At 41.0% G+C, this 13,084-nt stretch overlaps 2 protein-coding genes across 4 annotated transcripts in view; both read right to left on the reverse strand.

The window, feature by feature from the left end:
- LOC148395908 (uncharacterized) overlaps positions 1-13,084 on the reverse strand; it is a 52,101-nt gene that overhangs the window by 2,878 nt on the left and 36,139 nt on the right. The window lies entirely within an intron of this gene.
- Positions 2,910-13,084, reverse strand: part of tat (tyrosine aminotransferase) — a 42,593-nt gene continuing 32,418 nt past the window's right edge. For both annotated transcript variants that reach the window (XM_088379675.1, XM_088379674.1), the window contains 4 exons: positions 11,564-11,692; positions 10,223-10,306; positions 4,370-4,468; positions 2,910-4,273 (listed from right to left, as the gene is read on the reverse strand). In XM_088379675.1, coding sequence (XP_088235801.1) covers positions 4,136-4,273; positions 4,370-4,468; positions 10,223-10,306; positions 11,564-11,692 — 450 coding nt within the window. In that variant the 3' untranslated portion in view covers positions 2,910-4,135. The remainder of the gene's footprint in view (positions 4,274-4,369; positions 4,469-10,222; positions 10,307-11,563; positions 11,693-13,084) is intronic.

The following is a 13,084-nucleotide window of genomic DNA, read 5'->3' on the forward strand; positions in this document are numbered from 1 at the left end:
ATTGTTCCCAGGAATAAATTGGCATTGCTGAAATTCCAAATTTTAGTAGCAGATGGTGCAAAATTTGAATTGAGAATTATTGAAAAAATTGGCATTGCTGAAATTCCAAATTTTAGTAGCAGATGGTGCAAAATTTGAATTGAGAATTATTGAATAAATTGGCATTCACTTCACTGGTTTCTTTTATATCAAACAAATTGTTTAGGTTATTCACCTGACATGTTTCGGCGGTTTCTTCCGCCTTCATCAGAGTGTCACAGATGTCATAGTGACGCATCTTTATCAGCAGATGGATGAAGGCGTGGCTCACCTGTCAGATTTGACAGGTGAGCCACGCCCTCTGCTGTCCATTCACCTCTCCAGAATGCTGTTCCAGGTTGTAGAGAGCATATAGGCTCCCTCATCCCTGTTGATGGTTCTCGGGCCCCGCTTGCGGATCTCAATGGCCTCCCTGATCCAACGCTGATGTTTATTTTCTTCTAAATTGGCATTGCTGAAATTCCAAATTTTTCCAAGAGATGGTGCCAAACCGTTACATGAGATCAAAGTTGGGCAAGACAAGTTGAACTAGCAAAAATAGAGATAAACAGAAAAACACGTGGTCGTTTTTGGGTCACGCACGGAAGCACAAATGTGGTTTTTAGTTTTGATCTTATTTTCTTTGCTTGGCTAAGAATATATTCTGTAACAGCTTAAAGCAATATTATCACTCAATCGGACCAAGGTGCCCACAACTATGAAAATGATGGTGTGTTAAAAAAATGTTTAAAAGATTGATTTAAAGGTTTGGATTTTCGATTTTATCTTTGATTGAAATGTAATTTTGAAGTGTTATTTTCATAAAAAGGGAAGTGAAGAAAAGAGGAAGTGATGTGCTTACCAGGGTGTGGCTATACTTATGGTGAGAGATAGTGCGTGGGACAGATGAAGGGCAGAAACAGCTGCAGGTGTATAAGCGTGAGAAACTGGGCAATCTTATCCTATGGGAAATATAGGTGCCAGTAAAGGGGGGGGGCAGGGAAGTCTATAAAAAGACCGCTACAGGCAGCGTCGGGGCTTCTCTCTCCCAAAGAGCGTCCATACGTGAAGAAGTCCGTACGAGTTCCAAGACTTTTTCCAAGCCTCCGGGATCTTTGTGTGAGACGCAAGATCGCTTGCCTGGATTGACTTGGATTTACTCAAAAGAATTGGACTGGACAAATTGCATGAGCAACTAGGTGAGGGGAACGACTTTTTCAGTATTTACGCGAGTGGGGGACAGTCATCAGGCAGTCGGTCCTCTCGAGGCCAACCTATTTCCATAATTGGGATTTTAGAAATAAGATCGAACTGATCACTTGATTTTATTTCCACCAAAAAATAGCACCCATATGGTAGCTACCTTTTCCTTCTTTTCTGATCTATGTTTTATAATCAAAGTACTCCGAGATTGAATGATTTTATTTGCACGGGTATCAGTGAGTGGGATTGTTCAGTTTTTGGAGGATTGAATGATTTTATTTCCACGGGTATCAGTTTGTGAAGTTGTTCAATTTTTGGAGGAATTAAGATTTGCAATTCTATTTCATGCTTCTTCAATAAATGTGTTTTATATACTCATTTAAATCCGTTGTGCGCTAATTTGTATGATATATGCAATCGATTGTTTGCGGTTGGTGTGACAAATCGATTCATTGACGGGTGGTTGTTATGGTATAAAATCGTACCGTAATAAATAAAATTAACGAATGTGTTTAAATTAGATTAGTTGGATTATTGTTAGAAGTCAAATTTGGTTAATTGTCCGTTGGTCACGGTCCCGTCCCATATTTGTCGGGCCGCGTTTACGTTTCACTCGAACAATTGCCAAATTAAATTGCCTTCAAAATTATTTGAAGGATCAGTTCATTTCGTTAAATATTTAATTCGTTTAAATATTTACTTCACTGGAGTGAGATAACGAATGTGTTTGAATTAGATTAGTAGGATTATCGTTAGGTTTAAATTTGTCTGATTGTCCGTTGGTCACGGGCCCGTCCCGTATTTGTCGGGCCGTGTTTAAGTTTCACCCGGACAATTGCCAAGAGTTTACATATAGTTTTAGAACTAGGAATTAATGTATTAAATTTCTTCTCAAATACTATTATTGTCATACTTCCATTAATTCGATCCTTTATCGAATAAAGACAAGTAGGCTCGCTACTTCAGCAACAACGTAGAGCAGACCCATATAAATAGTTACTTCGGCAAAACTAGTGCAAGGGTGCGCTAGACCAACAAATCCCTGAGGTTTTAACAAAGACATCTACAAATATCCATAACATAACAAAAGCATCAGACCCCCGAAGGGAGCCATCATTATGGCGCGGTCATTTTGACGACCTGCCTCGAATTGAGTTACTCGGCATGCGCGTCAGTCGACTTGAAAGGGATTGGCGTCATAAAGAAATTAGATTGATTCTGTTAAAATGAATTTAACTTGGGTGGTTAGATATGGACGAGTCCCTTCACCCCGGCTTATCGAACCCTTTAATGGGAAGCTGGTCACTTTAATAAAAAATGCAGGTTTGACACCTGTGTTGGCCGCTGTCATCGGGCCTGGGCGAGAGCCCGGGTGTCTCTCCTCCACACAGTTTCTGGCTACGCTCGCCAGGCAAACAAGCACCGAACGCCGGCCCCGGTGTACAGAGCGGGGCAGCGAGCGTGGCTCTCGACGCGGGATCTGCCGCTATGATCAGAATCTCGCAAACTGGCACCCCGCTTCGTAGGACGGTTTCCAATACGCAAGGTAATTAGCCCGTCCGCTGTCCGTCTGTACCTTCCAGGCTCCATGAAGGTCCATCCCACGTTCCACGTGTCACGTGTGCATGAGAGCACTTTTTTTTTCTTTGATGTTTTTCTTCCAACACAAAAACCAGATTTACCTCACATTTGCTCAGAAGATTGCTTAGGCCTTTATTATGTTGTATCACGAAAACAACACTACTCTTGAGAATCTAAACATGCACCGAAATTCCTGAAACTTTGCAAGTCCATCAAGTCTGGAAACAACATCACTATTTTACAAATATACTTTTACAAATATATTTTACAAATTACACATTTTTAACGACTTAGCCCCAGTTGTATGTTTCACCAACGTCAACATTTTTGGGAGGTATATGTAACAGACCATGATCTCCAAAACCAGCTGTTAAAGTCCACCATTTTGAAATTTCTTTTGTAGAGGTCGCTTATTGATAAAATAATAATTTAGAGTTAATTGCACATTTGAAAAATATGGGTTTGTTGCACTCTCCACACATTTTCAATGAAACACCCCTGCTGAACATTTCACCAATATCTAACAAAAATTGGAGACATACAGGTATGTAATAGCTCAAGACCTACAAAAACTCTCTGGAGCTCTTCTCTAAACTCAATGGAAAGTCAGCCATTTTCTATTCCCTTTCAGATTTTGCCTGACCATTGGCAATTTAGAGAGCTTTTATCCTGATTTACTTCATAAAAAATAAAATCCAATTTCAATGTGTCAATATTCCAACGTGCCAGTGCTGGGGCTGCAAGGGCCTAAGCTGTTTGCAGCTGTAGTATTATAAATGTATTTATATTCGATAATTAATGCAGTACCGTATTGAGAAATACTTGAATGTCATGCCATGCATCAAGGCACCGTAAGTGGCAGAAAAGTGATGATCATTGTTATGGGCCAATGTATATTTGTGACTTTTAAGCGGTGGTGACCAAAGTTTTGTACTCTAAAATGTAAAGGGGAGAAAAAACATACGTTAAAATAATTAGAATAACATAGAGAATCCATATGAAGCACTCTGTACAGAACAATCATGAGACATCTTCAAAATAAGAGGATTAAAACAACAGTAATGCCATATGCATGGTCTGCGATCCCAAATTCTAAAGACTAAAAAGTGTAACTATCAATTAGATAAATAAACAACAAACTAGTGTTTACCATCTGGTACATACGTAATGATATAAATAAAAAATATTCAAGAGACATATTTAGGTGACCATTGAAAATGTGATGACAACAAACCGCATCTGAGGTAAGCATGTAAACTTGGTCTTAATATAGATTCATGCTCAGTATGTGCAGTTACATGTTAATTTCCATGCCATCACAATAGTTGGACTCTCACTGATCCAGGGCATTATCGTGACTGCCTGGCCGGTAGTGGTGCAGGCAAAACTCCCGGATCCTACCACATGCTTCCATCATCATCTGCTCTGGGACTGTCACCACAATGCGGAAGAAGTTGGGGTACTCAAAAGCCTGTGAGAAGAGAAGAAATGGATGCACTGTGGCTAGTTATGTGATATTTTTATGACAAAGAATGCCAAAAAGTTCTTAGGGTGCATGGGAACGTACTGTGGCAGGCAGACAGAAAACTGACTGCTCGGTCACCAGCTGTTGAGTAAAGTCAACATCATTATGAAAATCTGGAAAGCTCTTTATGTCGATTCCAATCTGAAAACATGCATGCACGCACACACGCACGCACGCACGCACGCACGCACACACACACACACACACACACATACACACACACAGTCAGAGCAAACCCTCAAATTTCACACCAAAATTACAATAGCTGGTGATAATTGAAAACTGGACACAGATATGGATACCTACAGTATTATAGTATGAAACACTGCACAAACCTGTTATTAGCTATCAAAATGTATAGCCTTTGCATCAAAAAGATTCAAATTTAGTAATTGGTAAGCATCACAGTCACTCCATGAGGGTGAGAATGTGAGCGAAAATGATTGCCTGTTGTACATGGGAGTTGTGAAAAATATTGGCCAGTCCAGGGTGTGATCTTCCATTCTCCCAAAGTCACCCGGTATAAGCTCCTGCTCACTCACCCGTGAGCAGGTTAAGTGGTATAGATGGATGGTGGTATGGATGGATGGATGGATGGATGCATTATGCACACAAACAAAACATAATAAACACTTTTAAAAATAACAAGATCGATACAAGAGCTGTATAAAAAAACACCTTTACTGAGATATCAATGCTCTAATTTTTATACTATTTTTTTTTTTTATGGTTGTAGTTCTGCAGTGTTGTGAAATGGTATACAGGTAATGACTGCAGTGTCAGGAAAGGTCATTTTCTATCTCGACCTAGAAGTTCAGTTCACAAATTTTAAAATGAACTTGTTCAGATCATAGTTCTTAATTGAAATTATTTGAACTATAAGTTCATCGTTCCAAATATGAAAGGTTTGTAGTATTTTTCTTCACCACAATCAAAATTTAAAAAGTTGCTGTGAGCTTTCACCCTCTGGCATATCAGAATTTTTTCATTGTTTTCACCTATTCCATTCACACTAACATCCATGTGCTGCTATCACCTTACAATCTCAAATACATTCGAAAATTGCTAAAATTCATTCATGAGTGTGGTCCAGAATATGCCAACATAAACAATCCGCTGAAGGTGCATGACTGAAGTTGGAAACAAATGAAACATTAAATGTGTAACAAATTTAAAGTAATAATAATAATAATACATTTTATTTATAAGGCGCCTTTTAAGGCACTCAAGGTCGCCGTAGAATTATATTTGCTTTAATTAGTTTAAAATTTTTGTTAAAGAATTATTTCTTAACTTGTTTGCCCAAAGAACCAGAAAGCAGCATTACGTGTCACGTCTCGTCCCCAGTTTTGCTATGTGTCTAGGTTGCCGTAGTTTCTGTTCGCGTCACCCCTCCCCTCCTGTGTCACCTCAATCAATGTAATTACGGTCACCTGCCTCGTGTTTCATGTTTTGTATTTAAGTCCTGTCTGCCCCTCACTCCCCGTCGGATCATTGTGTTGTTATTGTCGTTATGTCTTGATGTCTCCATGTCCTGTTGTTTTCTTGTCTCACGTTCCGGTCAGTCAGTCTAGTTATTGTTTTGTTAAGTCATGTCAGTTTGCCGAGTCTGTCTTTTGAGTTCCTCCAATAAACCCTGGTCCAGGCTGCATTCGGTCGCCCTGCTCCATCTGATCCGTGACAAAATGATCAGACCACTATAGCGATCAGCGCTTGCACCCCCCTCCACCACCAGCTCCCGTCCGCGACGCTCGATCCACGTCCGTCGTCCGAGCTTGTTCCAGCGCCATGGGCTCCGCGGCCGCCATCGGGCTCCACCCCAGCGTCGCAGTACCCGCGGGCGTTGCCAGAATTCAAGCCAGCTGCGCCGGACCCGCGATTGTCCCTGGCCCCTCTCCCACTGCTGCGGTGCGTGGCTCTTGCTGCTGCCATAGCTCCGCCTTCCGAATGCCGCTGATCGTGGTCCAGACTTCCAAATGCCGGTGATTGCGGCTTTGACTTTCCGATTGGCGCTGATTGTGGTTCAGACTCCCCGTTTGCCGCAGAGTACGGCTCTGCTTCCCGTGCGTCCGCCAATTGCGGTTCTGTCCCCCGAGTTGCCGCCGATTGTGGTTTATGTCTCCCGAGTTGCTGCCGATTGCGGTTCATGTCCCCCAAGTTGCCGCCGATTGCGGATCATGTTCCCCGAGTTGCCGCCGATTGCGGTTCATGTCCCCCGAGTTGCCGCCGATTGCGGTTCATGTCCCCAGAGTTGTCGCCGATTGCGGTTCGTGTTCCAGAGTTGCCGCCATTTGCGGTTTGTGTCCCCAAAGTTGCCGCCGATTGCGGTTTGTGTCCCCAGAGTTGCCGACGAATGCGGTTCGTGTCCCCAGAGTATCCGCCGCTTGTGGTTTGTGTCCCCAGAGTCGCCGCTGATTGCGGTTCATGTCCCCAGAGTTGCCACTGATTGCGGTTCATGTCCCCACAGTTGCCACTGATTGCGGTTCATGTCCCCAGAGTTGCCGCTGAGCGCGGTTCATGTCCCCAGAGTTGCCGCTGAGCGCGGTTAGGACTTTGCCATGGCCATTTGGACTGGTGCGCTACACGCCCGCCCCCCCGTTCGCCGCGTGGGGGTTTCAGTTTTTTGCAACGTAGGGAGCCGTCTCTTGTTGGGGGAGGGGGTACTGTCACGTCTCGTCCCCAGTTTTGCTATGTCTAGGTTGCCATAGTTTCTGTTCGCGTCGCCCCTCCCCTCCTGTTTCACCTCAATCAATGTAATCACGGTCACCTGCCTCGTGTTTTGTATTTAAGTCCTGTCTGCCCCTCACTCCCCGTCGGATCATTGTGTTGTTGTTGTCGTTATGTCTTGATGTCTCCATGTCCTGTTGTTTTCTTGTCTCACGTTCCGGTCAGTCAGTCGAGTTATTGTTTTGTTAAGTCATGTCAGTTTGCCAAGTCTGTCTTTTGAGTTCCTCCAATAAACCCTGGTCCAAGCTGCTCCATCCGATCCGTGACATTACCATTAATAAAAGTTTGTGGGTTTGTCTTTATGGGTGTGTTTGTCCATCTGGGCTACTTCCACATTAATACACATGGGATGCTCATACAATTCTGGTGGTTGGGTGGTTCCAATTCAGATATACTGGTTGGTAAAATGTAACTTGTCTCTTTGCGTGCCCATTTGTTTTGTGGACATGTGTTAACTCATTTCAAAGAACCAGAAAATGTTTATAATTTGAAACATAAAAATGCAAAGGGTGCAAAGCCCAAATAAATGACTAATACAAGAAAAAACAATCTCATTAAGTGTTTCAACGACATTGAGAGCACGACAATTTTTCATAAAATTCCTGAATGCTCTCAGAAGGTACCCTATTGTTGCTGTTTGACAAGAACGAGTGGGGCTGCACGTTGTGTGGCATATGAGTTTACATCGACTGAAGTGTCATTCTGTCATCTACGCATCTCCAAGCACACGTTGCATTTTAAGTACGCACGCGCCAAGCAACTGTGTGTTGCCGGGGTTGCCAAATTGGTTTTCCACGACTAATTAAGCCTTGTTTAAGGTGTGTTTAACAGTGTTTTATTTTGATGTCTAAGAAGAGCAAACTTGAACAAAAAATAGCTGCTCTTCAAAATCGCTCCAGGCTCATTCTGGGGTGCACAAAAACGTTCACAAAGCAAAAATGCGCAACGTTCAGTTAATTTGTCCAAAATATGAACGAGTTCATGAACTTTTGTTCATTGAATGTATTCAGCTACAAAACTGGGTAGTGTCATAGTTAAATCTGTATTTAAATATTTTGTCACCTCATTTACGTAGCTACATACATGAGAAATTCAGAATTTTAGAAACAGGCCTATTAGTCCATGTAGTTCTTCCCCATAAACAAACCTAAAATACAACCAAAATGATAAATATATTGTTAGAAAATCTCTAATGTTTACCTGACATAGCTACTAAAAGTGAGCATTATTTTCTTTGTAAAGGTAAATTCTTCTTGTATCAAATCTCAGAAGAATGCTCAAGTGATCATAATGATAGTGTATGTTTCACAGTTTTTACTGATACTGTACTGTATAATACAGTGCAAAATTTTGGGCCACCATTATTATTTTTTAAACAGTGTTGTTAGCAGTGTCGTAATGATTACCAGAAGGCCCTTAAGTCTAAGTTCGACATTAAACAAGTCTGAACACCAGCATTACGATTAATAAAAGTTTGTGGGTTTGTCTTCATGGGTGTGTTTGTCCATCTGGGCTACTTCCACATTAATACACATGGGATGCTAATACAATTCTGGTGGTTGGTTCCAATTCAGATATACCGTATTTATTCTAATTATCGCCCATATTCTAATAATCGCCCAGTGTGTGTTAGCGATGACATAAATAAAAAACATTGATACCTCTAATGATCGCCCATGCTGCTAAAAATTCCCCCGAAAGGGAAGTGTGCTTTCGGCAGTTTGCAAACATATTTTTTAAGGTTGTGTTAAAGTTATCATCATATTAATATAATATCTAGTATTGGAGTGCTCGTGTGGATTGGTGGGTGGCGAAGAATGTGCAGGCAAACTGCATGAACTTGTTTTCTTCGAAGTGTTGTGGAATAGGCCCAGACAGGGGAGTACCGGACGAGAACACCTCAAGGTCGGTGAGAAACGAGAACATCACGTCCAGGTGGTCGGGCTTCTCGGGGAAAACCCAACTGCCTGACCTCAGCAATAACACCTAGACGGGGAGGATATGGCCATCGACCAATCATCACACAACTTTTTGCATGCTTTACTATTCATATTGTGTTTCTTCAAAACTGGGCAAACCGGAAGAATGTGTCGTCTTTTGGTGGTCACAAAAACGCACGAGTTTTAGTGTGAGGGACCCGGCCTGTATTAGTGCGCTTTTTCAGGAATAAACAATTGGTAAATTTTGTCTGATTGATCTACTGGTCTTCTCTTTGACAGAACTAACTCGCAAAATTGTTAGGTGCGCCAGTGTGTGGATTGGGACATAGCAACTCATGTATTAAGTGTTGATCGCAATTTGGAGTCAGATCAATAACTAAAATCCGTAGCCTAACACCCCCAAAACTTACGTTTTCCTCCGCGACCGCATGCCGACGTCATTGCACAAGTTTAAATATGACTGGTTTGACAACACGTCGAATGTCCCTTTTAAATTGTTTTTCTCCATAAACTATGATACAATTACACTCGTCACTCCACTACACTATCCTCACACAATTACGTTATCGGGGCGTGTGCTCGAACAAGACGATCGTGATAACATGACGTGTGCAACATGTGTTGTGCGACGGTAACGTGTCGCATCGATGGAGCGTCAATTGACGCACCCGCTGTTAGAGGTAGATCAAAACAGCCGCTGTTCTAGTGCTAAGAACACCAGTGAGATACAGGCATTGCATACTACATAGGGAAAATATACATATTATCGCCCATTTCAGTGCCCCTTGGCGATCGGACAAAAAGGGTTCTCTATTAATCGCCCACCATAAACCATGGACATAAACCTTCTCTAATTATCGCCCTGGGCGATAATTAGAATAAATACGGTACTGGTTGGTAAAATGTAACTTGTCTCTTTGCGTGCCCATTTGTTTTGAGGACATTTATTAACTCATTCTGTGTGAAGCCCTTGTGTTCTATTAGATAAAATTTTACAAGATATTGATTGCTTTAAGAAAAAAAATCACAATATAAACAAAGCTCAGGGTGATGTGGCCACAGAATTTTGCACAGTAACTACTGTAAACATACCATAACTCTGACATAACATAGTTTTTTTTTAATTATTTTTTTTTTTATAGAAAACAGAATTCTGATGCAATACACAGTAATAAACTTTCCTATGAGTAAAAATCAGTGCATTTTCTTTTTTCATAGCAATACTGACCATCAAATACATGGCTCCTGAGGGCATGATGGGGTTCAAGCCAAGTACAGTGGACAGCTCATTAAAACAAATCTCAGCATTGGACTGTGGAAGGAAAAGATAAACACTGTTCATGACATCATTGGGATGAAGTGCAATGTTATACCAGTCACGGTGGGACTTCAAAAATGTAGTTATTTTTGAGCCACTTGGCAATTCCTTAACTATTTTCCTTTCAAATTGATTAACTACAATTTGAATGAGCTATTCCAGAGTTAAACCTGTCACTACAACTCTACATGTATTGTTTACAACACTGTCTTTATTAATTAAGACACTATCTCCCTGAGCAGTGAATGCTTGCTAACGTAGCGAATTCAGATTTTTCATTTGGGTTTGCAAAATGTTGCAAAGATGCCCACTGATAGTCTTTACTTGTCGGAAACAGTTGTGTTTTTGCAAAGGCAGGTTCAGGTATCTTTTCCAACGCATGCTCAAGTGCAAACAGTTTGTCCCCTACTTTAGTACACAGCTCTTTGTGCTGTGTGCAAAATTATTTGGCTGGATTACTTTGCTTAACAACAAAAGTTAAAAAGAAGAAATTGGACAGGTCTCAAGACAAATTAGGAGTATATATAATAGTGTTTTTATTTATTTATTTATTTATTTATTTATTTATTTATTTATTTATTTATTTATTCATTCATTCAGCTAGATAGGGTTGGCTGTCTAACATCTTCTATTTGTAATTAATTGTACACATTGACTGTAACACATCTAACCAGTAATAATTGCTGTTTAGCAACTTTACAACATAAAAATGCCACGCTACCTACCAAGGCGGCTGCCTTAGCTAACATTGCGTGTGCACAGTGGGGCATATTCTTTCACTTGACACACTTTCATGGGGGGCGGATTGGTCTGTCTTGGCTTCTGACACATCCATCTATGCAAACGGTCAAAACCAGTGAAGAGGTGTTGCAAAATCCTGCAAGTCCTGTACGGTAGCATTTTACGTAGAAATGTGAATTCCTAAGAGATCCATTTGGAATATATTCATTCATTCGTCTGAATCTTTCATCATCACGAAGGTTGTGGGGATGCAGTGAGTCTACATTTGAATCTTGCTAGCAGCCTCAACATCACATAGTGCACCTTTAATAATAAACACCATCAGCGCAGTTAACCTATAGCCATAGATATGCTAAAGTCTTGCGTGACTAAACCACATTGACGTTTACATTCTTCTGAGGTATTTTGTCTCAACAATTTTTGTTGAATTCCAAATTGTACATTCAAGGTGTTAACACTGGAGGCACTGTCTTAAACTGTCACTATGCTGCAAATTTGCCTTCTGTTTACCTTAATGAAATGAATGGTATCATCATAGAAACCCAGACGTGTGTTGTTGAGAATTCCCTCCAGTGCACCCTGGACAATGGTGCAGGGTCCAAGAATACGTTGGGTAAGCTTTCCGAGGCCATGTCGAATCTGCAGATGTTACACAGTGTATACAATGTGAATGTTTTGCTTCAGTCTACATACATGGGCAATACAATTTCACATCATTCATTATTAGCATTATAAGTCTCCTGATGAGCACCTGTCTTTCTCTTCATAATGGAGTAAAATATACAGTATATTATATAGTATTTATATATAAATATCAGTGGCCAGGGATGGTCTTCACGTAGCTGCCTGACAGCGACGGTTTGTGGCTTAGAACCATAACAACTTAGCTCCCAGTAATCAATCACTTTTCTTTTGGGTGGGCATCAAATCCCTGGTTTTCCCTTTTCCACCTTTTCTCCCACTATTACTATGAGGAGAAATTTGTGGCAAAAATATTCACACAAATATATCTACAATTTTTACATGTGTTTTAGATCAACACATTTGTGATTTTTACATGTTTTTCCTATCCACAAATATAATTGTGATTATCAGACTTTGTTTTTTATTTTTGTGTATCATTTGTAAATATTCAATTCTGCATGTGAATTGTCATACAGTGGGGCCAAAAAGTATTTACTCAGCCACCAATTGTGCAAGTTCTCCCACTTACAACATGAGAGATGCCGTCATAGGTACACTTCAACTATGAGAGACAAAATGAAAATAAAATCCATAAAATAGCATTGTCTGATTTTTAAGGAATTAATTTGCAAATTAGAGTGGAAAATAAGTATTTGGTAAATAATAAAAGTTCATATTAATATTTTGCTATATACCCTTTGTTGGCAATGACAGAGGTCAAACGTTTTCTGTAAGTCTTCACAAGGTTTTCACGCACTGTTGCTGGTATTTTGGCCCATCGGGCAGTAGGCGGGGGACATCCCGAACCAGTTGCCAGCCAATCGCAGCGCACACAGAGACAACCATCCACACTCGCACTCACACCTAGGGGCAATTTGGAGTGCTCAATCAGCCTACCACACATGTTTTTGGGATGTGTGAAGAAACCAGAGCGCCCGGGGAAAAACCACCCAAGCACGGGGAGAACATGCAAACTCCACACAGGGAGGGCTGGAGGTGGAATCAAACCCACACCCTCCGAACTGTGAGGTGGACGTGCTAACGAGTGCTTCACCGAGCTGCCCATTCTATGTTTTATTTTCAACTAAAAATATTATCCTTAAAAATTACTGTTAAAACATTCCCTAAAAACACATCCAAGAAAGTACTGGTAAAAACACATCATTTTTTTGTATATATATAGTATATATATAGTATAATTGTTGCATTTGCCTTTCAATCAGGAAAGGGGTGAGGGTCGACAGGACTGTAATCACGGCAGGAGGAGAGAGGATCCGGCTCCTAACAGAACAGCCCATCCAAAGTCTCGGTAGGGAGTATACACCAGAGCTCTCAGACAGGCCGATG

Source organism: Syngnathus floridae, chromosome 6 (genome assembly GCF_059516105.1).
Source record: "Syngnathus floridae isolate MCC-2025c chromosome 6, RoL_Sflo_1.0, whole genome shotgun sequence".
Classification (NCBI taxonomy): Eukaryota; Metazoa; Chordata; class Actinopteri; order Syngnathiformes; family Syngnathidae; genus Syngnathus; species Syngnathus floridae.